Genomic DNA, 27,063 nt, shown 5'->3' with positions numbered 1-27,063 from the left:
AAGCAAGCATACATTTGAGTTGTTAAGCCTCACAGTTGACAGAAACACTCTGAAATCTTTCTGCCTCATCCTTGTGCTCGGTTCATGGTCATTTCCCAGAATCCCCGCTTCCAGCTCACCCCACCTGTCTGTGTCACTGGCACAGGGACCATCAGATTGAAATGTTTGGCATGTGTTGAAGACACAGACACCCTTTTAATTTAAAAAAAATCCCCAAATACTAAGCTTAGCTTCTCATTGTGAAGTCTAACTGCTTTTTTTAAACAAATCTGCCACTAAAGTAACTTTGACATCTAATATTTCAGCCGCCTCTTTGTTTGGTTGAGTGCTCTACTACAGCAAAGACTCTCTCTGCTCTGCTGAGGGATGGGTAGGATTATTTATTTGTAACGCTGATTTGACAGAGGCTTTTCATCGAGGGCGAGAGCACAGACGTAAATTTGATTTGAGAGGTTATTAGGTCGAGGCTGCGAGTCCTGCGTTTGATGTTGCCTTTCTGTCACCATGAAGGACAGATAAGGGGATTCTGCACATACCTGTTGGCCCTGCTCACAGTGTATACATAGCACCCTTGACACTTGGAGCCAAACACACACCTACACTTGCTTGCACTCAAGATGAGTCGGAGCGAACGCAGCGGTAAGATCCTCCGATTCCTTCTCTGAACCTGAAGCGATCCTTCTTTGCTCACACTGAAAAGTTTTCAGAATCACAATGACTACAGCACTTGTGGTGAGTTTCTGCTTTAATGTACAATTTAAAGTTTATGCAGAAATTTTGACCTTTTTTTTCAAGATTTGAAGGTTAATGTGGTTTCATTTCAGGTGTCTGCATCTCTTTTTCAACTGGTTGTTGTCCTGCTCTTAATCCCTGGTCATGCTTCACTGACCAAAGTGAAGCACGGCAACACCTCAGGTAGGATTTCTGATAATTGCTGAAAGGAGAAGGTGCTTTGGAGCCTTTCTAACTGCTCTGCTCTGTTATGGTCTCAGGAGTGGTGTATCTGGGATCTGCGTTTGTTGATGAGGCTCTTCAGAGGGCGATTGAGCTGACTGATGCTGCTTACACCCACACGAGTGAAAGGTAGAAATTCTTTATTCTGGTCTAAAATATATCTGGAAATATCTCAAACCAGGCTGACACATAGAAGAAAATAAATCATTTTACGTCTGCGAGGGACTGAATACACAGTTCTGAATGTTTCCAGGGTGAAGACGTCGCTGTCTGAAGGCGCTCTGAGACCCAGTGACCTGCTGGCTCAGTTCAAACAGATTGAAAGCACAACCAGGACCCAGATCCGGGCTGCTGAACTGCTGGACAACACAGTGGAGCTGATCAGAGAGATGGTCTACACTAACACCATGATGCAGCCCAACGCTTACGGTACTGAACAGCAGCAGAACACCATGTAAACCTGCGGGCCATTTAATCTGATGAATGATTAAACAAGCTTTATTCTCCATCATATTTTTAGTTTGTTTCAGGATATAATATAACACAGCCAATTTATCTCTTCTATAACTCTTTGTTTTATGTGCTTTATTTAACCAAGTATGGGTGTTTTTGGTATTACAAAATCTCTTGTTTAGGAGGACAGAAGATATTTTTACAATGATGACTACAAACAATACAGTTTACATATTGTGCCAGAAAATATTAGTCAGCATAAGTTGACTCATGGAGGCTACTGAAGCATAATCAAGCTCAGCAAAACCAAATTCCAGAAATAGATTTGGATCATTTGGATCATTTGAATCATTTGTATCTGCTTTTGACAGGAAAGGACACAACAATTGATCTGATCTTTCTCATATATATTTCTTTATGTTTCAGTGTTACTAACTTGGACCTTGTTGTGCTTACCGTGCTCCCTCAGAAATGCTGAGTGAAGAAGATACGGAGAATCTGCTGCATGTGACGGGCTGCTCCGCTGAGCTGCAGACGCCCAGCTGTCAGATAGACTGTCTCTCTGAGCGTTACAGATCCGTCACAGGCGAGTGCAACAACAGGTCAGAGCATGTATAAAATTCGACAGGCTGGCGCAACAGAGATCGTTGTTTTCAGGTAACCATCTCTCTGTGTTCTGCTGCTGTACAGACAACATCCGAGATGGGGGGCTGCTAATATCCCGTATTCCCGTTGGTTGGCTCCAGAGTATGAGGATGTGTGGGGGATGCCCAGAGGGTGGGAACCAAAACACACCTATCACAATGCCAGCCTGCCTCCAGTAAGAGTCCTGCAGCAGCTCTCGGTCGTCTTCTGTCCTGCCAGCTGCTGTAAGCCCATCACTCCTCCTCCTCATCTCGTATGTTCCAGGTGCGGCTGGTGTCACAGGAAGTGCTGTTCACTCACAATGACAACATCTCTGTGGACTCCACTCTGTCCCACTTGCTGGTGGATTGGGGTCAGTGGATAGACCACGATCTGGTGCTGACGCCTCAGAGTCCCAGTACGGCTGCCTTTAAGTCTGGAGCTGACTGCACCCACACCTGCAACCGAGACTCACCCTGCTTTCCCATCCAGGTGCATTTCACCAGCTCTCTTGGAAGGCTCTAATTTATTTTGTTTTTTTTATTATTTTCCTTCACATGCTAAATGCCAAACCCGTAACCTGCACAGTTTCTGTATATTTACTGTATAGCAGATTATCTCTTACCATTAGTACCAAACACAGGTTCGGTAACACTGTCAATGGTTTAAATAGAAAATATAAACCAGGAAATACTCTCTCATTACGCCCAATTAGAAGATTTCTCATTGGCTGTTGTACGTAAATTTCTGTGAAAAGAAAGTTCACTTGAGTCTAAGGAGCTTGGAAAGAAAAGCGTCTGGACTTCTTTAAGTGCCTTGAAGACGTTTCACCTCTCATCTGAGAAGTTTTCTTTCCAAGCTCCTTAGACTACGATGACCTGGATACTGAGAACCTTCACAGTTCAGTTGACTGTTTTCATAGGAATTAAGAAGTTTAGGCAGTTTGAAGGTCTGGAGCATTCAGGTGTGTGCTAAGACAATGCTGCAATCTTGAGCAGACATTCAACCAAATTTACCCCAAGGTCAGAAAATGCAATGCTAAGAGAAATTGCCAAAAAAAAAAAGAAAAAGATCTACATCTAAACCCTACAGCACTCAATTAGCATGTTAAGTGTTAAAGGTCATGACAGTACAATTACAAAAACACTGAAGAAGTATTTGGAAGGATTGCCAGGAGAAATCCTTTTCTGTCTAAAAAGAACATGGCAGCACGGCTCAGGTGTGCAAGGTTGCACAGAGTCATTTGGTACTGGGCGAGAGAATTTATGGTTTTCAGGGTGTTTATCATTAACTCAGTTTCCCTGGGTCTTTTACCGTGTGTTATGAATAAATCTTCTTTTTTTGTACCAGTACTGGTTTTATTTTGTCGTATTTATCCTCGACACCCTAAAGGCTGGACCGTGAAAATATTGTCCTACATAAACCAGTCCATGGCGCAAAAAAGGTTTGGGACCGCTGCACTAAATGACAAGCAAGGTGGTGGAGGGGTGATGATTTGGGCTTGTTTTGCAGCCACAGATCCTGGGCACCTTCCAGTCATTTTGTCAACTATGAATCTAGTCATGTATAAGGACAGCAATCCCATGAACACCAGTGACTGTCTGAAAAAGAAAAGAATGAAAGTGTTCAAATGAGCCAATCAAATCCAGACCTCAGCCTGACTGAAATTCTGTGGGAGGACCTTAGGAGAGCCGTGCAAATGCCTACAAACCTCAATGAACAGAAAGAATCTTGAAACAAAGAGTGAGCCAGAATTCCTCCACCATGATGCGAGAGACTGATAAAGTTACCTCACGTTATTGCTGCTAAAGGTAGTTCTGAATCACGAGTAGACACATGTCTGATATTTTTTATTCTTTACTCCTGGAGGTGAAATTGTTTTAGAAATTTGAAATTGACAGCTGTTCCCAAAAAAGACTAGACTTGCATCATTTTTTTTCCTTATATTGTTGCTTTGGAAAAGAATGTCCTTCCCTCATCTGCAGCAGTTTAAAGACAACTTTCTTTACTAGATCCCACCATCTGATCCTCGTAATGGGGTCCAGAGTTGCATGCCTTTCTTCCGCTCTGCTCCCAGCTGTGGTGCTGGAGTTCTGCCTCATCGTCAGCGGGAGCAGCTCAACGCCATCACCTCCTTTGTCGATGCCAGCATGGTGTACGGCAGCTCCACCAGCCTGGCTTCTGCTCTCAGAAACCAATCTTCTCCTCTGGGCTCAATGGCCATCAACTCCCAGCACTCAGACCACGAGCTCGCCTACATGCCCTTCCTACCTCGCCTCCAGGCTCACCTGGACCCCTGCGGCCCTCGCAACTCCACCACCTCAGGAACATCAGACAGGTCTGCTCACCGACAGAACACCACATCCTGCTTTCAAGCTGGTGAGTGGGCGAATGTTGTAAATTCTCCACCCACTGTAAGCTTCAGTGCAGCTGTTGCTCATGACTAATGCTTCACAGGTGATTCGAGAGCCAATGAACATCTGGGATTGATTGCGCTGCACACGCTCTTCCTGAGAGAGCACAACCGACTGGTCAAAGAGCTGCACCTGCTAAACCTTCATTGGAGCCCAGACACCCTGTACCAGGAGGCCCGCAAGATCATAGGAGCCATTCATCAGGTATCTGCAGGATTATCTGATGAACAACATATCACATCTACCTGTTCTCATCCCTTTGACTGGTGTTCTAAATCCTTTAAGATCCTAACATGGGAGCACTACCTGCCACGGGTCCTTGGTGAGAATGCCATGTCTCATCTGATGCCTCCTTACAAGGGTTATGATCCTGACTTGGATCCCAGCATTGCTAATGTTTTTGCAACTGCTGCATTTCGTTTTGCTCACGTCACCGTGCAACCAGTAGTGACCAGATTGGGGCCAGGATATAATGCTAACTCGCAGTATCCCTCTCTGCTGCTGCATCACTCACTGTTTGCCTCTTGGAGGGTTGTGCAGGAAGGTAATGAGCAATGTTGTTGTTTTACTCTGATTACATGTACTCAGCATTTCTATTTCTGTTTTAATTTCCTCCTGTTGTTTCAGGTGGTATAGACCCAGTGCTGCGTGGCCTCCTGCTGTCTCCAGCCAAGCTGCAGACTCCCGGTCAGATGATGGTGGAGGAGCTGACAGAGAGACTCTTTCAGGCACAGGGTGGGATGCCTCTGGACCTCGGAGCCCTTAATCTCCAGAGAGGCCGAGACCACGGCCTGCCCGGTATCAAGACTTGCAACCTCTCGCACCGATATCCCATCTGCTGTCTGTCCTATTGTTCTCTTTTCCAGCTCCATGTTTTCATTATTGAAGTCAGCTAGAGTAGCTTTGCACCAGTCACAGTTAAAAGTAATCCATATGTGCAGTATCTTATATTTATCCTTAATACAGTCTCTCACTTCCGCCTCTATCTGAAACAAGATGTTTTAGAACCTCCCCTTTTAAACAGACTTTCTTGTGATTGGCTGCCCCCCATATTAGAGGAGGGGCAGGTGGGTGGAGATTACTTGCACATACAGTGTCTTTATTTTTATTTTTAAACTTTGTCCATTTTTACTATCAGTATCCACTATTGTTACAGTATATAGGACATTGCAAAGTGCTTGAGCTACCCTTCATATTTTGGGAAATTGGAGACATATATAAACACACATTTGTTCAATTCTAACAGCCTTAAAAGTCAATATTTGGTATGACATCTACAGAGTGCAGCCTCTAAGCTTCTTGACAGTTACCCTTCAACTGAGGCCATTTCTGATGAAACTTTGTGGAAATCATCTTATTGATGACATCTTATCAGACTGTGTTATTGTTGCCATTTATGACATATACAACGAAAGAAATTGGAATAAATAAATAAATAAAATTCTCTCTCTCACACACACACACACATGCACACACGCACACACACACACACACACACACACACACACACACACACACACACACAGAATAGGTCTCTTTTAAATGATTTAAGAAAAATCAGGATCCACAATCCATAGTTACCAACACCTGCATTTACCTCTTTTAGTCTAATATTTTAAAAGAAATTACAGTAGCGTTAAGACCATAAAACCATGTACCAGCGGTTGTAGTTTTTCTGCAGCTACAGTATTCCTTCTATTATCACAGGGTTTCCATTCTGGGGAAATCTGCAAAGTAGAAACCATATGTTTATTATATTACTTTTGTATATTTTAAGCCATAGAAATCCTCCCCATGCTCTTATAAACCCTATTATAACTTTGTTATTCATTTTTTAGGCTAGATAATGCTTATTTTTACTGCAAAAATAAATTGCAATTTTAAAAATTAAAACACGCAGAAACTGTAATATAAATTTGCAGATAAATCGGAAATGTAGCGTGTCTGGAAAGGTAAAACACGATATGACATGGGAATACTGTATACTAATTCTTGTATTAAACTGTGTGTTTTCATATTCTAGCTGCAAAAAAAATGAGAGCACAGTTGATGTTATTGTAATGTAAGTCAACGTGCACAACATCACAGCATCATTAATAGTAGTTATACTTGTTTCCTTGAAAGTCTGCCATGAAAAGTGTGTGCTGACTCATGATGAACCAGTCCCAGATGTAGGAATGTGTTAATAACCCTGCCAGGTGGCCTGTAGTCCTCTAATAGTTATTTGTGTTGCTTGTTAATTAAGAGTTAAAACTGGCCCTCTGAAATTTCCCTCAGGGAGTGACTTCTCACAGAGCTAAACCAACTAGTTCCTAATGCACGTTATCACATGATGCTAATGCAACAGTCACTGCACAAAAAAACCTTGAGAGAATCCAGCTATGCAACCTAATCTCACCTTATTTCATTTTTGTATATCTACACTTAAGTTTGAAGGTTCTAATTTCCCTCCTATTACATCTGCCTTCCTTAAATACTGATTTTACTTGGTAAAATCAGTATTTGGCTATGTTCACTTTCACATGAGCCCCATATATTTAATGCTTATCTCACTTTCTTCACTCCATCTTTAACCCGCAGTCTTCTGACTCATCTTCTCCATCAGGATACAGCTCCTGGCGAAAGTTCTGTGGCCTTTCTGTTCCCAACAACACACTGGACCTGGCTGAAATTCTGGGCAACTTCACTTTGGCTCACAAATTCCAACTGTTATACGGGACACCACACAACATCGACGTGTGGGTGGGTGCCATCTCTGAGCCAGCTCTGCCCGGAGGCCGAGTCGGACCGCTCCTGTCATGCCTGCTCGCGAGACAGTTCAGAGCGCTGAGAGACGGTGACAGGTGGGCCACAGCTAAAATTAAATTATTAAAAATATGATGCAAAAAAGTGAAATTCTAAAATATTCTAAAATATGTGCTTGTCTTTCAAGGTTTTGGTGGGAGAGGGAAGGAGTGTTCACCCGCGCTCAGAGGAAACATCTGCGTTCAGTCTCTTTATCCCGCATCATTTGTGACAACAGCCACGTCACACATGTCCCTGCCGACCCGTTCTCACGCACCGAGACCTCGGAGGACATGTTGGCCTGTTCTGACCCCCTCATCCCTCACCTTGACATCAGCCCGTGGAAAGAGCAGGACTCGGGTGAGGCTATGGAAAACAAGTTGTGTCGAGTATGAAGCTGGGATGGCCTTATTTTTTCACTGACTTTCTCACAGATCCCCGCTGCGGTCCAATACCCAGGATTCAATTTGGCTACTATCTCCTCTGTAACTCGGTGATCCTGTATCAGTGTCACTCTGGCTACAAGCTGCTGGGAGCTTCATCCATCAGTTGTGATCCAAACAGCCAGCAGTGGAGCCCAGCACCCCCATCGTGTCAGGGTACGAAAACTAAACTGTCTAGTCAAGCCCTGATGGCATGTGTTGTTCTTTTCTTTTAACGCCAGAGTTTAACATTATGTTTTTTGTTTAAGGAATTATAATTGTTAAAAAAAAACTTTCATTTAAGCTCAAGAATGAATTTGAAATTCCAACTTCCAGGAAGAAATTTTAACCAGGAAAATTCTAAAATGAAAATTAAAAATACAATTCTCCAGAAAGGGCAATTTAACTAATTGCTGGAGTTTATTTTAAACACATTTTTAGCAGTTTAGTCAGGTATATTATCTACGTGAATTGTTTCAATATCTGGGCTGCAGCCCCCAGTGGACTGTGAAGGTACTGCGGCTGGGCCCTAGTCATTTATTTTTTTTAATAAATCATTCAGTAAACTTGTTTTTTATTTAAAAATATGCCATTAAATATGTCAGTTTGGCTGATTTTGCAGATATCGATGAATGTGAGGAAATGACTTCTTGTCCACAACATCTGGAGTGTCTGAACATACCAGGCTCCTTTGTGTGCTCAGGTTGGTTTCAGATCACTTTAAATATTTCCCAATGTGAATTTTAAACACCATTCAGCACGTACTAAACGTCTGTCACTTCTGAACACCTCTTCACATGACCCAGAGCCCTCCTCGCTATCGGCCGTCTCCATCGTCACCGCAGTGATAGTTGTGTTTGGAGGCGTGGCCGTGCTGGTGATGGGCATGTTCTGTTTTCGAAGGCGAGTCATCTGCATGCAGATTTCTCATTTTACACAAACACTGGTGGGCTAGTTTCAACAGACTGAATTGAATTGAAATGTAATGATTAACGGAGCTATACAAACATGTTCATACATCACTAAAAATATTTAACATTTCAATAACTGAATTTGTTTCTTGCAGATATCTCCCAAAGAGAGAAGCGCTGGTGACTGCTGGATGTTGCCAAGAGAAAAGTTAATCAATCCTTTGTAAGAGTTTGGTTGATTTTTGTTGTAATATTCCTGTGAAATTATCTAAATGTTTTTAAATGTTCTTATGTATTTAGTTGACTAGCTGCAGTTTTTTTTCATCTTAATTTATAAGTATCACATCTGTGTTCAATAACAGTTCAGCTTATAAGAAATTCGTCTTGATTTCATCTTTTCTCCTCCCGTGCCCTTTGATAAACAGCAGGGCAAACTATTTATTAAGGTCTGCTGTAATCAGTACAAAGAGGTCATCAAAACAGCAGCTCAGAGAAGTCTTTCCAATCCGGAAACTCAAATCTTACTGGAATGTCGGCTTCATAAAGCCCCTCTGAGCTGGACACAGTCTCAGTATTTCCTCGGTATTCCTGCTTGAGAACCTGTTTGGCGTATGTAAGTGTTATGACCTTATTCTAACCCCAAATCTGTGCCCAGAGCAAACATCACCCCTGGGATATCTGGTTGCACTGGGTTGAAATTAATTGAAGTGATGAGTCTTTCCCGAGCAAACTTCCGGAGTCTCCCTCTCTTGATCGGATTTCTAATAATAAAAGAGACATGGTACAAAAGTGACAGCTGGTATACAATGCCTCGTGTTTAATGCAGCTTTTACACAGTTGATTATGAGTACACTGAGGTCAGGAACCTCAAAGCCCTGCATAAGGCTTAGAAGCAGTTATTGCACGTTCTGACACACTATACTTCATTGTTACCTTTAAAAGATTTCTGTTTTTTAAAAAAGTCAGTAACAATAAATCTATAATATGAGATACAACCTATATACACTATGGCTATTTTCTGCATTCATGCAAAGTCAATTATGACTTTTACTTTATGTTCATACTGTTAACTACAGATGTGCAAAACTCAATCACATCTTAAAAGCTTTTTTCACCTGTCACTGTAAAGCTCTCCCTACTCTGAGCATGGGTGGGTAATAATTAACGATACATCTGATTTTTAGGTACAGGGCTAACGAGAAGCTGAAGGTGACTAAGTTAAGTCTTTGTACAAGGCAGAGCAGGAAGTGTACCAACAAAATTAAGGCCACGCTCAGAATGAAGGTCTGGGCTGTGGTGTCTGAGCTGATAACTGAAAGTACAAAGAAAACAAGCTGAATCATTGCTGTGTGGAAACAATAAAACTATTACACCACATATTTGTAATACTTGAGGTTAAGATTGTGCTCATTATTTTGCAGGCTAATGCCTGAATCAGGACACACAGTCTATTGTATAAAAATGAGAAATTTTGTATTCCGTGGGTGATTCAGTAAGAAGTTTCTCCACACTTTCTTGGGGACAACAGTTATTTTCCAGGAATGTGGTGCAACAGAAAAAACTTCTCCGACATGTCTGGGAATAATATCATCTTTTTTTTTTTTTTTTTTTAAAACATGGACTTTAATGTCATTCCTGGAGTGCTGGTTTGATTCTAATTGTTTTATTGCATTTCCAAAAGTGACAAACATGTTTTGCTTCCCTTGTTGGTGACCTTTGCTGCAGCACTGTTCAACCTGATCAAAGACATGTGCGTTGCCACAGTTACCCAAGGCTGTAACTGCTATGCTCTCTTGTTGAGTGTTCCAGGTACCGTCCTAGCCCTGGTCAGTGAGGTAGAAACCTAATTTGGCCACATTCATCTCTCTACGAAGACGCATGATTTCCCAGAACATCTGCTCCGCTGAACATGGGAGGAACAAAAAAATTAGAAAGAAAGATGTTGATTGTTGGCAAAGTTAAGACCGAGTGGTAACAGAGCCGTGCACCTGTAATTCAATTTTAAAGGAAGACACATTATTCTCTAAGTAATTCTATGTAGTGCATAACTTCATGTGTTTTCTGGGAAAGAAGAAATTATTAAATGATACATCATATAATAAAAAGGACAACTGATTATTAATAAAACATCAACATAATGATTATTAAATAAAGTTGATGTAAAAAGGCAAGATTAATCCATCACAACACGGATCGTGCCCCAAAAAAATACAGTGGAAGAAAGTTACCATGAAACTACCCACTACTTACTTACGCTGTACTTAAAAATACTACCTACTACCTACTTCCAGTACAATTTGTATCTTTCAGTAAAATACCTTAAGTTACTCACTACTTAAAATTCCTCATGCATTGCATAAAATGACTTGCATAATAATTACATTTGCTTAAACTATTTATTTCTGTGTCCCTGTTAACTTACCATCATGTCTCACCAGGCCCTGCTGGATGTAGCGGATATAAGTGAAAAAATTGCAGACAGCCGTGATCTAGAAAAGTGAATATGTGACAAGGTCACGACTCTACACAGTGGCTACGCAAACTTTTATAACACTGGCATGTCTTGGGATTTTGTGTCATTCAAACATTATTACTATAACTGCAGAAAAGTAATGAATGATAATTAAACTTTGCAATTTGTACATATGAAGATGAAAATCACATTAAAGGCCTCTAATGAGAATAAAACAAAACATACAAAACACGAGAAAAAAAAATGATATACTATGAAAGCTACCTGCCTTGAGGCTTCAGCTAGACAGAAGATGTTAAGTTGTTGCGTGAGTGCATCATTTGCTGGGTGGAGTTAACTAATGCTAATATGGTGCAAAGCATGCTTAGGGCGAGGCACACAGAAACCAAACATTCCTTCAGAGAGAAAGATTGCCTGAGAGAAACAGCTGAGGATCTGAACCACAGGTAGAAACAACATGTGTTTGCTTGAGTCAAACTGTTTGATAAGGGTGTGCAAACAAGACTACAGGTGTGCCTTGGACGGAAAGGAAGTGATATTTACCCGTGCTCGGCTGGAAGGTGAGATGTAATAGTAGCTCTCTTTGTCGCCAAGTTTAATGCGATGTTTGCAAAGCCGTGACAGGCCACTTAATGCACATTTTCTACAAGAGAAAACAACGTGTCAACAATTTATTGCAGCAACACGTAGATGCACAATCATCTGTTTTAGGACAGGATACAGCAAACATGAGCTTACGGGCCTTTAGTTCTTCAACAGTAAAACATACTGAGAACACTTTACAACTCGTTTTAGTGAAAGAGGTGCGCAGAGAGAAAGTTAGCCACAAAAGGAATGAAAGTGGGATCCCGTCTGGTTCATTAATTTACAGATTTGTTTATATCGTTCCACACATCTGTGTTGACAGTTTTTTATTTCATGCCACAGTTAGCAGAGTTAGTGAAAAGCTGAAAGGGTTATTAGCTCCCGAGAGGACTTACGTCTCTACTGCAGCCCTAAAGCCACTGGAAAAAACAAAAACAATTTTAGATCAGGGTGATTAGAAATGTGCCCACTGATTAAACCACTCTCAGTCATAATTATAAGATAGACAAAAGGCTCTGATCATAAACCATCGATGGAAAAACCAAACCAACCAAATCAGAGCAGTGAGTGGTGAAACACGACAGGATGACAGTCATGACAGTCGGGTAACTCACTTAGGACCTCCACACTCTACAGCTGAGGCTTTAACCATCGGTACTGCCGACATGGCGACAGGCTCAATGGTCAGAGAGTTGTTCTCCACTGCGCTCTGGACCAGGTGGGACAGCTGTGGAGAACAGGAATCAATAACTTTAACATAACTTCACATTAACCTCCGAAGACCCGAACTCTTCCACGGCATGCATTTTTTGGGTATATTGGGGCCAGATGAATGTAAAAACAAAGAATTGCCACATTTTTTTTACCTTATTTCTGTTTTTAAGAAAAAATAAGAGCCACATATGAGGATAATCGTTTAAAAATTTGATAAACAGTAGCAGTATAATGTCCTCATAAGTGGATATCAGGCCCTTGTAGAGCAAAATTGAGTATTTTGGTCTAAATAACCCAAAATGTGATGTCCACATATGTGGACGCCAGGTCCTAGGAGGTTAAAATACACACGAAGCAGCATGGTAGCTGTACAAAGAAGCAGTGAGTATGACCTCTGATCTCGTGAAGGAGAGGCAGGGCCCGATGTCTTCTCTGTAAATACGACTCAGGAAGGCGGAGGAGCGGTCCAGGCTCGGGTGTTCCTTCCACATCAAAAACTCAGCAAACAAAATGGAGTCCATCTGCAGAGAGAAAGCCAAACCTTCACTCAAACTGGACAAAACTGATTCTCTGACACACATCTAGATTAAAGACGTGTTTAATCCCCAAAAGACCGATGACTGACAATACATGATCCACTGTTGAACACACAAAAGTGTTTAAATACTAAAGATAAGAAAATCTTGTATTCAAAGAATTCGGGCTGTCAAAACATCAGAGTTTAAAAAGGAAATATCGTCAATATAAAGCCCATAAAATTCCACCACCTTATTTAGGATTTATATGATAGAAGACAAATGATCTCAGCAGACCTGAAGTGAAAATCCTTTTAAAATAATCAGGAAGTCTGGGAATACCAAAACAGACTGGACTGGAGCAAACCTTGAGCACGCTTTGGTCAATTCATACAGCTCATAATCTGGATTTAGAGAGTGTCTATAAATCTATGTTCTTCATACTTCAAACAAGGCAAGTCTCAACAAGAAGCCCATTTTAATAAAGCAGACAGCGCTGATAGGTCACCTGTGGGTTTAACAGGCAGTTAAAGAAAATTCAAAACACATCAGTCGATCCTTTAAGGTGAAAAACGTAGTTAAGGTCCACCATCGCTATGAATTAAGGGATGTAATCATCTCCTCTCCTTTCATATAAAGGATGGTCCGATGCATCCTCTGCTAAAGGATGTAATAAATGAAATACTGAAACACCTCATTTTGTTATCTGGAGAATTAAAATAGCTCTTAGTAATGCTGCTGTGCAGATAACTCCAGGTCAGGTCACTCAGTAACTGTCCCAGGCAAAACTGGCTGTTCGACAGCGCTCAGTCAAAGTTATGGAGTTTGTTGTAGGAAGGGATTCCCACAGTGTGAAAATTATGGAGTTTTATACTGAATTTGGCAGGAACACTTTCAGTGGCTGTAAGATCTACAGCGCCTCCTTCAATATTGAAAAAAAAAATGTAATATTGAAAATTGTTTCTAGCTGAATGGACACTTTGAGCTCTTTAAGCTAAAAACTGCTCCAAACGGTTTGTTCATTTCCATTTTGACCATTTGTTTAACTTTAGCTTTCATTTTTTTAATGTTAGTTTTACTTTTTATTCTTTATTCTTATTCTTATCAATGGTGTTGTTGTTGGTAGTAGTAGTAGTAGTATATGGGCGGTACTAGCAACAGGGAAGTAAAATAATCCAATGCATCATTATAACCACTTGACTGACAGTCATGTAGACATCCTCAATGTCAAACATCAGCAACAATGTCTCCTCAGGCTCATTGCATAGACAAATATCTCCAGAGAGACAAGATTTTGATTTTGGTTTTTGATTTCTTTAGCTTGTTTTCAAATGCACAATATCATTTCTGGTAGTTTTTAGTTCTCTAAAAACTTGTTTTAGTTCGTTATAATAACCTTTGTTCATAGTAAGACATAACACCAGTTATATGGACAGGATCTAGAGACAATATCTCCACAAATGACACATCACTTGCAGTTAAACATTAATCCATTATGATAGAAAAGTCAAACAATAATTTCAAACTCATAAAAAAATAAAAATAAAAAAAAACAACAGCTGCAAAACTGTGAGCCCGAAAGTTACAACCTTGGGTAATATGGATAAGAGACACCAGGGACAATTCGTTTTGGTAACCCTACCACACTTTAGCAATGAGCCAGAGGCACTGACATTACTGAACCAGCTCTACAAATTCTCGAAATTATGGCGACATAAAATGGTATCTTTTGTTTTTGTTGTAGTCATACTAGACAATCCAGTGAGTGTGTCATGCTTGGCAATTTTCAAAAATATCTATAATATCTCGATATTAGCCAACATATCAGTGATTATCTGTCAAGAACTGGGTATAAACTTTGTGTATCACTAATGTACGTTCAACACAGATAACTCCAGTAAGAAGCAAACAGCTGCATCAAGAAGTCCCTGTTCACCTTACATACACGCTGACAAATTTCAATACAAACTACTGAAAGAAAAGCTCTCAGACCAGACTCACCACACTCTTGACTCAACAGATATCACAGTCTAGAATCACAGTCAAGATGCAGGTAAATTTGAAAGATTAGAGAAATGTAGGAAATGTAAAGGAATGCAGATTACCTGTCTGCCATCAGTGCCCATCCCCTCTATCTGTTTTTGCCATTGAGGGTCATAGGTCATACTGACAGACTGGCCAGGTATCAGACAGAAGATCAGAGAGAGAAGGGCAGGAGCAGCAGGCTGAGAGAGGAAGAGACCCCAGATAAAGACAAGAAGAACAAGTTGGAGAGGTTAGCAGAAAGAAGGGAAAAAAGGAAAGAGAATCTGGCTAAAAGTGATAAAAGTGACTGGAATAAAGTGGGACGCATATGCACGCATACCTGAAGTAGAGGAGAGACAACTGTAAAAATTTCAGTTTACCTCTCGGTCCTCTTTGGACACAGGCTGAATGGAAACTTCTTTTTTTGCAGGTGAGAGTGGAAATGCACCACTGGCACTCTTGTTCCGTATGTGCGATTTGTACGATCCCCTGGTACCTGAAGACTGCAGCTGTGGATGCAGCTGGCGATTTGGTGAAGAAGGTGTGGACGTCAACACCAGAGTCTTGAGTGCCGTCACTTCTGCTTGCAGAACATCAATCTGCAAGCCAGACACAAAAAAATGTAATATTGATCATTTGAGGCTATTTTATGACCTTCAACTATGTGAAAAAAAACTGTTCTGAGTCAGGAAAGATTTCTGTTCTTCACTGTTTTAATTTTTTTTTTTTAAAGAAACTTCACACACCTTCCCCTGAGCCTCCTTGAGCTGTTTCTCTGAAGCTGCTTGTTTCACGTTAGCATCACGCACCATCTTGTGAGCCTCCTGTTGAAAAGTAAATTGAGACTAATTAAAATTGTACGTTCAAAGCTCAGCAGCTAGACAAAGACAGTGACTGGCTGGTCAACACAGCAGAACATGTAAGGAAAAACATGACCTTCGTGGCATTAAAAAGCTACTTTTGGTAAGAAGTGTGCTGTCAATTTTGCGACTGAAAGGTATTTTCTGCAGCTTGTCTTACTGCATATGTTTAAGAGTGTAAGATTTTGAAATATACTTTATTTTCCATCAGAAATTATCTGCATGTTTTGAACCGCTAATCTGCGCTGCTCTTAACAGACTTCTGTTCACTATTAAATTGAGCTGGCTGCATCTTTATTTATATATTGATGCATTTTTAGTAGCTAAACCTCAGAGCTAATTTAGAACAAACTTGGTAAATCTTGCTCTTAACAAAGAGATGGACTCCTCCAGTGTCAGTGGGTCAAAATTTTTTCAAAGCAATTACAATGTTGCTTAAAAATCACATCAACCTGAAATTTTTATTTATATAAAGGAAGTGATGGTTCTGTAGAAATGCAAACTGCTGATTTAAGGACTTTTGTGGCATAGCACCAACCACCTTCTTCGTCACCAGCTGTCAGAATTACAGTGCACTCAGCAGAGAGCGATGATTACTGCTGACCTCAAAGAGACTGGCTGTCAGCTCCTCTAGCTCCTGCTCCAGTTGATTCCTAACTTGCGACAGACGCTCGCACTCCTTGTCCTTTAGTTTCAGTTCCTGAGATGTGCAGGGGAAAGGGACACAACCACATTTAAAACAGAGAAGAACATTTGCATTGTCAGCGCCTTGTTTTCCTGGTCACACTATCTTTTGTTTCTCTGTGTGTGCGCAACCACAAAGTAGGTTACTATACCTTCTTTGCAGCATCCAGCTGTTCCCTGAGGATTTCGGACCCTTTTTCCCTGATTTCCAGGGAGGAGCTACGAAGCCGGGAGAGCTGGCCATGGCCTCGGATTGACGTGGGCCCGACCTGGCCTCCTCCCTCCATTCTGGTCTCTGGTTCTGGATCCAGATCTACCAACCTTCACAAGAACACAAAAAATAAATTGTGTAATAAAAATAAATAAATATATAAAAATAAAACCAATCCTGTACTTAACTACACCCTAATGAGGTTTACAATTTACTACTACTTCTACTAACAGGTCTCTAATGGCTGGTATGCCGTGTTTACAAAAATACAACCAGAGCATTTTCACATTTAAAACCCAGAGGTTTCCCCAATTTAAAAATATAAAAATAAAATGAAAAGTAGCTCGACAAAAAAAGGATCACAAAATCAAATGTTGGCCTTCAGCATTAGTATATTAATGCTTTTCAGGTAATAGTTTAGATCACAACCCTGGATCCTGACACAGTTGCCATTTAGGCTTTGCTAAGTGTACAATCTGATTACTTAACACATCATGTTGGTAGTAAGTGTGTAGATTTTACAGTAATTTAAAAGACTAAAATTAACACCAATGATAAATAAACTAAACATCTACAAGAAATAAAAAGTAAACTGAAACTAGAACCACTTTTTAAAACTACACTATAAAATGTAAACAAAAACTAAAACTGTAGAAAACCAAATAATACTTAAAAGAAAAAACACCAAACCATAACAACCTTAGAGCCAGTGTGATTACTTACAAAACCCTGAGATTCATTTCTACTTACTTTTACAGTGTCAACACAATCTAACAACAATAGCCTTCTTGGTTACAACAGTGCGCTCACTGCAAGACCCCGGGGTGGACCTCGCACCACAGCTTGGAAACCCCTGATACAGCATTAAAAATCCCGACATTTGAATTTAAAGGAAGCTTAAGTTACTTTTATCCCCAAGTTGCAGATAAATCGGTCCACAAAGCAGCTAAATAATTAGCAGACCTTGAGCTAACTAGCTAGTTAGCTTACATTTCCAACTTTTTTTCCTTTCTTTTTTTTTTTTTTTTTTTTTTACCACGGAGAGGTCCCGCGTCAGTATCCGCCCTTACCCTCTCTGTCAGTGTCCGGGACAGCAGATAAATAAACCTCCCAGCCCGTCTGCGTATTTGTCAGCTGCTCCTCTCCAGTTTCCCTGAGCTGCTGCTGCTGCTGTTAAGTTAAGAAATATAGCATAAACCAAGCTAATGTCCGAGCGAGTTTCAGTGAAACTAATCCCAGTCGTTTTCAATCACAGCTGAGGAATGCGGACGCCTGCGCAGACGATCAACCGCCCAGCAGCAGCAGTTTCAGTCAGAAACAAGACGAAAATCAAGAGCAATGCCAGCTCTGGTTTTCACTTCCTAGAAATAACACTCACTCCTTTCTTCTCCTTTTTTTTTTGCCAAGACAGGAAAATGAGTGTATCTCCTTTTTCCTGCCTCCTCCTCCTTCTTCTTCTCTCTTCTTCGCTCTCACAAGTCACATGATGACATCCACCCGACTGCCCAACCGGCACGTCCTGTACGTGGACCAACAAGGTGTCACGGGTCTACCTGCTTAGGTGTATGCTTTTTGCGTGACCAGAGACAACCGATTACAGAGTCACTCTATGGAAAATCAGTGAGTCCCCCCTCTCTGATCCCCAAATATCAGCTGATAATTTTTATTTTACTTTATTTTGTAGTAACTTTATCATACTTAATGGAACCATACAAATAATTTTTCTTCACTGGGTAAAAGCCATTCAGGGCACAGAAATGAAGCAAGAGGCCTAAAATCCAGCTTTTGTAAGTGCAATGTAGCACAGAGTGACAGAGCCTTATGTACTTACCGTGTTTATATACTTTATATTAAGTGTTAAAATCTCTTACATTCAAGGATGATAAAACATAACGTGCGCTAGTTGCATTTATTTATTTTTTTGTAATCAAAATTAAAAATAGTAAGTTACTAAAAATTGTTTTTTCATTTAGTAGAACTTGATTTTTCCGATTGTGCAATACTAATTGTTTACCCACAAGTTATTTTTAGTACTGTGTACTGGCAATGAATAAGATGTCTTAACATAGTTATCTTTTTCTCTTTTTTTCAGTCCACATGTTTGCATACTTTTTTAAGTTCCTGGAACTAATTAGGTTGTACAGGGTACTCAGAATAAATAAGTTGCCCTAACTTAGTTATCTTAAGTAAGATTAGCTTTTTTGAGGCAACAAGTTTGCATACTTTTTTTTAAGTTCTGGGAACTAATTTGATTTTACAGTGACCTGATTCCTGCTGTAATTAAATCAGAAGTTTGATCAAAAGATAGTCAAGAATCAATAAAGTTGAATAAAAATATAATTTTAATGTGTAAACCTTTAAGCCCTGTCTGTGAGGAAAGTGTAGCAGGCAGAAAGATGGAGAAATAGAAATGTTTTTGATTTTATTATGCATGAACAACCAGAAGAAGTCATTTTTAACTGTATTGCGATTGATTAAGCCTTCTTTTTTTACAAATTGGATTCACTGTTTTTGAGATTTGCTCTGCTCACTGCCACGATCTTGGATTGGGGCAGTGAGGGCGTTCTCCCCTTAGCCATGCAGGATGGCTGAGGATTGTAAAACCAAAACTGAGAAAGTTTTTGATTTGAAGGTAAATATGTTAAATAAAAAAGTTAATTATGAACCAAAGTTAGTTTGCAGTCTTATCTGCAAACGTGCTGAACTTATTGTACCAAAAGGGTGGTGAGATTTTATCCCCTATGGTTGCCTCCAGGGTCCCTGAACTTTAATGTTCATCATGGTTTTATATTCATATGAAATATGGTTGAAGTTACAAATAATAATATCGGCGCCAATACTCTAAGTTTACATTTTTTTCTATTCTTGGATCTGTTTGATGTCACTAAGAGCCAATATTCTAATATGGTTATCTCAGCCCCACACCTTTTACTGTGAAATCAGAAGCCCCATCCACTTGCTCTTCAAACCTGGTCTGCCAAAATCACAGAGCGGGGATGTCAAACTTGTTTTATATTGTGGGCTGGACCAGTTAAACTATCCTTTCTTTAACTACACACGTAATCCCTGAGATATAGTAACATAGTGTTATGTGTTAACATATATATATATAATGTAAAATATCTACTTCAGGTTCTTCTATGAGATAAAGAAATGCTGTTGCATTAATTACAGACATCTGTCAGCATGACTCTTTTGGGTGTAAATTGTAAGAAATAAATGTGTAAAATTACAGAGTTCTGGTATCTCATTGCCCAGGCTGTCCTGTAAGTATATATTTTTTTATTTTACTGAGGGCCTATTATTACTATTACTATTAAACAAAAAAGAAATTTCTTAAGTAGTTTCTGGAAAAAACAGGAACTTTGCTGTCACTGAATTGTTTTACTTAATTACTTTGGTGTAGTATGAATGGCCATGGTGGAGGTCTTTATCATTTGGCAAAACTATAAAACTTACAGTTAAAAGTCTAGGATTATTCCTTCCTTCGCATTTTCTAAAGCCATCCAATTGGCCGGATTGGAGTCTTTAACTGGCCGATTCCGGCACCTGGGCCTTATTTTTGACACTCCTACTATAGATGGTGTAAGAGACTGATGTAGCTACTCAGCTGTTTATGAAGTCCTGAAACCGCATGTGATGAGCAAGGAGTGGATCTGACTTTAAAACCAAGAAGGAAGCCCACTTGTTGGGTAATGACATTTAATTGACGAGTCTTTAGCCAATGAGCATTCTTAGACAACCTCCTGACTCTAAGCCTAATCATTTCAATATGTCCTAAAAATACAGAGCAAGGTTTTTTGCAACCAGATGAGTCGCCTCCTGCTGGCCATTAAAAGGAATGCACAAATCAGTAGACGTAAGACCAGTGTGATAAGGGTGGGGATAAATCATGTCCAGGAACACTAATTAATAGATCACAATTTCACACAAGGCTGTGAGACTGTGTTGGTTTACATGAAGCAGCCAATCAGAAGAGAGGACAGGGAGCTACAATGGTTTCCTTCAGCGGATGAACTTGGCTACTCCAAGGTCCAGTTTTTCTTAAAGTTTTTTAATCTCTGACATGTCCTGTCAGTGAATTTGTCAGTAGGAAAGAATTAGGAATACTGCTGACTGCAGGGTTTAAGACGCTAAAACTCGAAACGTTCTGTGCGGATTACATTTCAAGCATTTATCCTCCATCTCAGGCCAACACCGGCACGTTTTCCAACTTTTGCATGATCGCTGAACAGCAGAAGGATTTTTCATTTACAAAACATGCCTAAGAAAATACCAATCACTGTTGGAGTTACACTAAAACTAAACACAGACCTTTGTTTGCACTTTTGCATATCTGACTCGGTCACCTTGTTACAAGTGCACGCGCCCACAATCACAGACTTCACACTGAGCAGGACTTGTGACAAAGCAATGTGCCACTTTTAGATACATTTTACACCATGTGCAGAATTACACAACTATCTCTGGAGAATCTGGATAAAGGGAAGATAAATGTATACATGAATCTTTATACATAAGCAGCAACTGGCACGTGTTATGTTAAAAAATGTGTTTTATCAGTTTATCCAGTGCTCCAAGATTTAACACTTACTGTCCGACAACACAGCCTTCCTCCTCGATGACCTTGCTAGACTTGTGCCTGACAGTAGACACATTTTGTGTGCCAAAGAAGACTGCAGAGGAGTATACTGCAATCCCAGATATTCCCGCCTTGAGGACTTCATATCCCGGGCTCGATGAAGTTGAAGGTGGAGAAGAGGAAATCTGGACGCTGTGAATTCCCTCAAAAGCATCCATAAGTTATCTCTCAGGCTGTGCAGAGATTCATCAAATGCTGTTGGATAGCTCCTGGGATGATTTAGTTTGTGGAAGGATGACTCTGACGTGTGTGGGTATTAAGCACCTAAGATGCAGAAAACACAGAGTTACATACTGCAACTTAAAATCAGTGCAACTAACTTCAAGATCTTTTCCCCTTTCTGAATACCACATTTTCTTTTCTTTGCAGGCTGATTGTGCTCAGTCTGTTAAACTGCACTTGTGAGATGAATTAAGGAGAAAAAAATAGAGAGGATATACTCACCAGAAATATGTAAAACTGATTCACAGATGTTGCCAGTGCAGAAGAAAATCTGCCAAAAGCAGCAGAAACCAAACACCCTGCACTTCGCCCTGCTGTTGGTCCTTCTGGTTATACAGGAAGGGTTAATCACTAACACACTCTGACCAGTAGCGATTCAGCTGTATGCATTTTTTCCAGCAGAGGGGGGTCACACACGTTCTCACCTGACCAGGAGTTTGCCATGATGAAATCCTGCTACAGATGGGAAAAAAACAGCAAAGGTGACCTGACATTGAAACACTAGAACAATAGCTCAGAGGTGTGTACCTAATGCACACCTCTGAGATGTAGAAAAAGTGTTAAATTACAAAAAGTCGAAGCAGGCTGAGATTTGGTTCACAGAGTCATATTTCTAACCTAAACCCACACACTCAGCATTTATACTCGTAACCAGCCTATTTGTGGCAGTGTGGGTTCTCTGCTGCCCTCAGATTTGCTCAGATTAACAGGAGCTGGCCTCACAATGCAGCTTTGTTGGAGAAACAGATTAACACATCAAGTGACCGGAGGTGTAGGAGGCCCTCGCTCGCTTTTTCTTTCCTGCTTTGCTTTCTCCAACATTATCCCTGAACGCTGCCACCGCACATCTTGAACCGCAGAGAGCATGATGGCCATTTTCGTTTTCTTTAAGTAAGTCTGCGCATATCACCTCTCTCACAACCTTGAAATCCGAATCGCATCACATTTCAAGGTGTCTTTTTCCAATCAGATTAAATGAGGACCACAAATCAACCCATCTGAGCTGCTTGGTTTACCTCTCTGTCCTTTCAGATCTGTCACCACACTGGTCTTAAGGGGCTGATCGCCGAACCTGAGCTCAGACGAAGCACGGAGGACAACACCACGCTGGTTTCCTTCATGTCAGGCCACAGTCAGCCAGCACGTTGGCCAACAAGCAGCAGCAGCGATGACAGTGACGTACTCCCGCCGAGTTGCTGATGCGGGTTTGGGGACCTTTTTTCACCTTCTCCTGCGATGGAAGGGCAGCATCTACAAACTGCTCTACAGGGAGCTTATCATCTTCACTCTGCTCTACTACTTCTTCAGTGTTGTTTACAGGTAGGAAAGTCACATTACAGCAGCACGAGTTTTGCTCTCATAATGACATTTTTCTGTTTTTAAGAGAGAGTTAACTGTTTTGGTCCCAAAACTGGGAATTATGAGTCATCTTTTAGGCCTCAGTTGGATTAGGAACATAATTAACTTTAAATGTAATTTTACTTTAAAGCTTCAAAAAAACAAACAAACAAACAAAAAAAACTAGCACTCATAAATTAATTAGACTACCACTCCAATGTAAGGTTTATGTCCCTTATGCTCTATATTTAACAGTATTGGTAATAACTAAAATCAGTTTCTGTAATGGTTTATGGCTCTTTAAACAAAGTGATATTTGTATTGCTAAAATATGATTGTTGTTGTTAAGCAGAAAGAAAAATATTGTAAAGCACATTATTATTATTAACTTACATTCCTGAACAAAGAGTTTAGATTTAGTGGTCAGATGTTGTGTTTTCTTGTTTTTATCACAGATGGTGTAATAAATCACTGTACATGCTTTCCTCTCCTTTTTATTGTGCCATTCAGTGTTATCTACAAAAATGAAAATTCACAAACATCTCAAAAGTTCATTCTTATTATGAGTAGATGGTTGCGTGTCTGTTTGAGTAGCACCCTGCTACATAACGGCATCTGTGACCCCTTTTACAGCTCTTAAAATAGCTTTAAGTGTTCTGCGAGATGTATTTCACAAGGCAGGTATTAACAAAAGTAACAACCCTTCTGACTTTGGCAAGTAAAAGAGTCACTTTGCTGTTTTAACAGAGCTCGCGTCAGTGCTTTTGATATTTCTCTCACCAGGTTTGTGTTAAACGATGATCAGAAGAGGCTGTTTGAAAAGTTGTCGATATACTGCGACCGCTACGCAGAGCTCATCCCTGTGTCATTTGTGTTGGGTGAGTTGTGGCTCACTAACCCTAACCCTTTAAAGTCAGGAGGGCATCACTGAAAGTTTCACTTCATTTATCTTAACCAGGTTTCTATGTGACTTTGGTCGTGTCCCGTTGGTGGGGACAGTTTGAGAATGTACCCTGGCCAGACCGTTTGGCAGCATTAGTCGGAGGTCACGTTCGAGGAGCTGACGAAACATCCCGGCTGACACGCAGGACACTTATGAGGTACGCCAACCTCTCTGGTGTGCTCATCTACCGCTCCGTCAGCACAGCAGTCTACAAGAGGTTTCCAACCATGGAGCATTTGGTGCAGGCAGGTGGGTCGTTTGCTGTTATTAGTCTTGCCTCTTTAAAACATAGCATGCTGTGCAGAAGCTGCACAGGATTCAGACCCAATGTCTTCTTCTCATGTGGCTGAACTGATGAGAAGATTATGAGGCGAGCTCTGGCTGTTCACCAGGACTATGCGTGCAGGAACACGCACCTTTTGGCTGCTTTCATCAACACGTTGTGTTTTTCCATCTCAGGTTTGATGACATCAGAAGAGCTGAGGCACTTGGAGGATTTGCCCTCCCCTCATAATAAGTTCTGGGTGCCCTGCATGTGGTTTGTCAGCCTGGCTCTGAGAGCACGGACTGAGGGTCGCATCAACAACGACGTGGCGCTCACTGCTCTCCTCACTGTAGGTGCCCATGTGCAAACCAAAGCCTCACAGCCTGCAAATATTTTCTGGTTTTGCATGACTTTTACTGTTTTCTGTTTAGGAGTTGAATAGCTTACGGGCGAAGTGTATGAAGCTGTACGGCTATGACTGGATCAGCCTGCCTCTTGTCTATACTCAGGTTTTTGTTTATATTGCATTCAGCACTGAAACCAAAAAGTAGCCGATAGCAGTAATATTAGGTACTAAAAATATAATGGTTTTCTTGCAATAATCATCATATACCTTAAATCGTTAACCCTCCCTAATCCAGATGCATTTGATCGGCAATAAAAGCCATAACTCAAGATAAACTGTTTCTCTAGGATGGTGTAAAACAATCCTAATTAAAGGCATATAATCAGTTAATGCTCTGACTTTTTTTTTTAATTAGGTGGCAACAGTTGCAGTCTACAGCTTCTTCCTAGCGTGTCTGATCGGTCGTCAGTTCTTGGATCCAACTCAGGGATACCCTGGTCATGAAATGGATTTCTACCTCCCTATTTTTACCCTGTTGCAGTTTTTCTTCTATGTTGGATGGCTGAAGGTGAGGGACCACTGATTGATCATGTCTGTGGTTCTTAAAGTTGAGGCCTTCCGCCACAAAAAGAAAGGAATTTGCTACTGGACAGTTCATCCCATTGAGCACTAAAGATGTGCAGAACAAGACTTGGAAAACATTTTTCTTTAATTGAACAGATGAAACATCCCCAACTTTGACAAAAACAGCTGGTCAACAAATGAAATAACCACTTGTGTTGAAAAAATAAATATAAACAAGAACTAAAAAGGAGGATTACTAACATCTAAACTCTGGATTATGCTGATTGCTGACTTTGACTTGTTAATTTGTCCACTGAGTTTCATTGAGGTAGTGTGTTTGTTTTGGTCTCAGGTGGCTGAACAACTCATAAATCCATTCGGTGAAGATGATGATGATTTTGAAACCAACTGGCTTGTGGACCGCAATTTGCAGGTGTGAATCTAAACCAAACTATTTGCTAACTGATCCTAGACAGCGAGTGTATTGTTTGAGTCAATGTGGTTTTCACTGTGTCCCAGGTCTCATTGTTATCTGTGGATGAGATGTACGATAGCCTGCCTCTGGTTGAGAGGGATATGTACTGGAATGAGTCGGAACCTCAGCCGCCCTACACTACTGCCAGCGCTGAACACCGCAAACCCTCCTTCATGGGCTCAGCGCTGGATATCAGGTTTAATGATTCTTTCTTTCTTTCTTTCTTTCTTTCTTTCTTTCTTTCTTTCTTTCTCTTTCTTCTTAATAAACTTGCTGAACATATGTCAAACCTTCTGTTTGGTCTTCAGTGTTCCTAAGGAGGAGATGGAGTTCCAGTCCAATCTGGAGCAGATCAAAGAAAATGAGGAAGCCAACTACTCCACTCCTCTGCTTGGAGGGCTTGGTCGTCTTCTCGGTGTCCACTCCCCAAACTTCCCTCGCTCCTCCCGGGTGTCACTTCTCCGCCGTCGCCCTGGAGCTCCACTAAGCCGCTTTCCCCTTTACTTGCACACAGAGGCACCTTTGACTCAAGGTCAAGCCTGCCAGGAGGGAGATCCTGACTACGCCTTTTCCACCACACCCTTGTACGAAAGACCAGGTTTCTATAGCTGCCCACAAACCCCAATTCACTGCATTCCTCCTGCGGTGCCCCGTCCTCGACCTGCTAGGAGAACCCAAAATGACTTGGATCACAGCTGCAGTTCTCTAGCCCCTCCAACTGTGGGCTCCCAGATGCTGCCTCCCGACACCCCTAACCACATCCCCCCTCCGCCATCCTCTGCTTTCCCCTGGCTGAGTGAGGATGGGGATACGCAGAGTGCACCTACCTTCTCCTTCCCCGACCCTCCACCTGAACTCTGCCCAATATCTAAACTCAGACTGGGACACGGCCTGCTATCTCGCCGCCCTCCCCCTCCTCGCCTCACCCTGGACACCCTACCATCTGCTGACATTCAGCCTGGACCAGCAAGTGGCCGGGCTGCGGGAGGCGGAGGAGAAAGGGTGTTCTCGTTCACTCCGCCCTCTCGCACAACGGCAGCAAATCCCGGTAATCCCAACAGCAGCTCTAGCAGCATTAATGTAACAAGCACCAACAGCGCAGGCACGACGGGAAGTCTTTGCAACGGCACAGGTCACGGTAATTTTAGTAACCATGGGAACTTCAGCGGCAACATGAGGGCAAGCAACGGGGGCACCAACGGTGGGTTGAGCAATAACATGAACACAGTTTCCACTTCAGCGCCATCGCAGCAAGAAACCAATCAGCAAAACTCGCCCAACGATTCAGGAATCTCACTCGCCGAAGGAGACCTGCTGGGCGTTCTGGTGGATGGTGGGGTGAACAAGGCAGCAGGAGGGAGGGAGCAGGACTAAGTAAAGAAGAAGTGACTCACTGTTTTTTTTTTAAGCACATGTGCCAAATATCTCACAAAAACAGGCACTGGACTGTATCAGCTGGAGCCACTAAAAATTATTTACTTTCCAATGAACTCTCACAGAAGAATTAACCTACTTGTAATATTTTTTAAAAAAGGACCTTATGAGATTTGACCCTCAGTGCATTATGGAAAAATACTTTCCAGTTTCATCAGTGGCAGCCAAAATGTGTATATTCTTCATCTGTGGTAGTCTTTGCATC

General features: G+C 41.2%; 3 protein-coding genes across 10 annotated transcripts; 2 read left to right on the top strand and 1 right to left on the bottom strand.

The window, feature by feature from the left end:
- The first annotated feature begins 600 nt into the window (after window positions 1-600).
- Window positions 601-10,168, top strand: epx (eosinophil peroxidase). The gene is made up of 17 exons (XM_085282358.1): window positions 601-732; window positions 825-915; window positions 993-1,083; window positions 1,208-1,383; window positions 1,877-2,009; window positions 2,098-2,227; window positions 2,317-2,523; window positions 4,044-4,410; window positions 4,489-4,649; window positions 4,731-4,989; window positions 5,073-5,243; window positions 7,051-7,288; window positions 7,378-7,589; window positions 7,664-7,828; window positions 8,274-8,354; window positions 8,458-8,554; window positions 8,718-10,168. The coding sequence occupies exons 1-17, from the start codon at window positions 715-717 to the stop codon at window positions 8,773-8,775; spliced, it is 2,655 nt and encodes an 884-aa protein (XP_085138484.1). The 5' UTR covers window positions 601-714; the 3' UTR covers window positions 8,776-10,168.
- On the bottom strand, window positions 9,360-23,728 carry rab3il1 (RAB3A interacting protein (rabin3)-like 1). Of its 8 annotated transcripts, XM_085282363.1 has the most exons (13): window positions 21,716-21,832; window positions 21,224-21,535; window positions 16,571-16,739; window positions 16,339-16,434; window positions 15,621-15,698; window positions 15,255-15,473; window positions 14,955-15,074; window positions 12,727-12,855; window positions 12,235-12,347; window positions 12,016-12,039; window positions 11,579-11,678; window positions 10,985-11,051; window positions 9,360-10,465 (listed from the first exon to the last, which is right to left on the bottom strand). In XM_085282363.1, the coding sequence occupies exons 2-13, from the start codon at window positions 21,427-21,429 to the stop codon at window positions 10,380-10,382; spliced, it is 1,407 nt and encodes a 468-aa protein (XP_085138489.1). In that variant the 5' UTR covers window positions 21,430-21,535; window positions 21,716-21,832; the 3' UTR covers window positions 9,360-10,379. The 8 variants fall into 8 exon arrangements, with proteins under 8 accessions (XP_085138489.1, XP_085138491.1, XP_085138490.1 ...); XM_085282365.1 differs by lacking the exon at window positions 12,016-12,039 and having other exon boundaries at window positions 21,716-23,728; XM_085282364.1 differs by having other exon boundaries at window positions 21,224-23,724.
- On the top strand, window positions 22,321-27,063 carry best1 (bestrophin 1). The gene is made up of 10 exons (XM_085282362.1): window positions 22,321-22,384; window positions 22,526-22,813; window positions 23,615-23,709; window positions 23,790-24,023; window positions 24,234-24,388; window positions 24,471-24,548; window positions 24,801-24,953; window positions 25,302-25,382; window positions 25,469-25,620; window positions 25,733-27,063. The coding sequence occupies exons 2-10, from the start codon at window positions 22,662-22,664 to the stop codon at window positions 26,796-26,798; spliced, it is 2,166 nt and encodes a 721-aa protein (XP_085138488.1). The 5' UTR covers window positions 22,321-22,384; window positions 22,526-22,661; the 3' UTR covers window positions 26,799-27,063.

The sequence above is a fragment of the Mchenga conophoros genome, linkage group LG7 (genome assembly GCF_057382185.1).
Source record: "Mchenga conophoros isolate Kocher_MC1m ecotype Shallow Benthic linkage group LG7, M_conophoros_male_GT1.1, whole genome shotgun sequence".
NCBI classification, from domain to species: domain Eukaryota; kingdom Metazoa; phylum Chordata; class Actinopteri; order Cichliformes; family Cichlidae; genus Mchenga; species Mchenga conophoros.
The sequence above is the reverse complement of the archived record's forward strand: the minus strand, read 5'-3'. Positions and strand labels throughout refer to the sequence as shown.

Bases quoted from the DNA above. Each gene is read 5' to 3' on its own strand.
- epx (XM_085282358.1), top strand. The intron at 1,384-1,876 runs GTACTGAACAGC...GTGCTCCCTCAG, and splicing joins GATGCAGCCCAACGCTTACG to AAATGCTGAGTGAAGAAGAT. The intron at 7,590-7,663 runs GTGAGGCTATGG...ACTTTCTCACAG, and splicing joins GTGGAAAGAGCAGGACTCGG to ATCCCCGCTGCGGTCCAATA.
- best1 (XM_085282362.1), top strand. From the start codon at position 22,662: ATGACAGTGACGTACTCCCGCCGAGTTGCTGATGCGGGTTTGGGGACC. The intron at 24,549-24,800 runs GTTTTTGTTTAT...TTTTTTAATTAG, and splicing joins TGCCTCTTGTCTATACTCAG to GTGGCAACAGTTGCAGTCTA. The intron at 25,383-25,468 runs GTGTGAATCTAA...ACTGTGTCCCAG, and splicing joins TTGTGGACCGCAATTTGCAG to GTCTCATTGTTATCTGTGGA.
- rab3il1 (XM_085282364.1), bottom strand. From the start codon at position 21,429: ATGGATGCTTTTGAGGGAATTCACAGCGTCCAGATTTCCTCTTCTCCA. The intron at 15,699-16,338 runs GTCAGCAGTAAT...ACTTTTCAACAG, and splicing joins TGACAGCCAGTCTCTTTGAG to GAGGCTCACAAGATGGTGCG. The intron at 12,040-12,234 runs GTGAGTTACCCG...TGTTTTTTCCAG, and splicing joins GTAGAGTGTGGAGGTCCTAA to TGGCTTTAGGGCTGCAGTAG.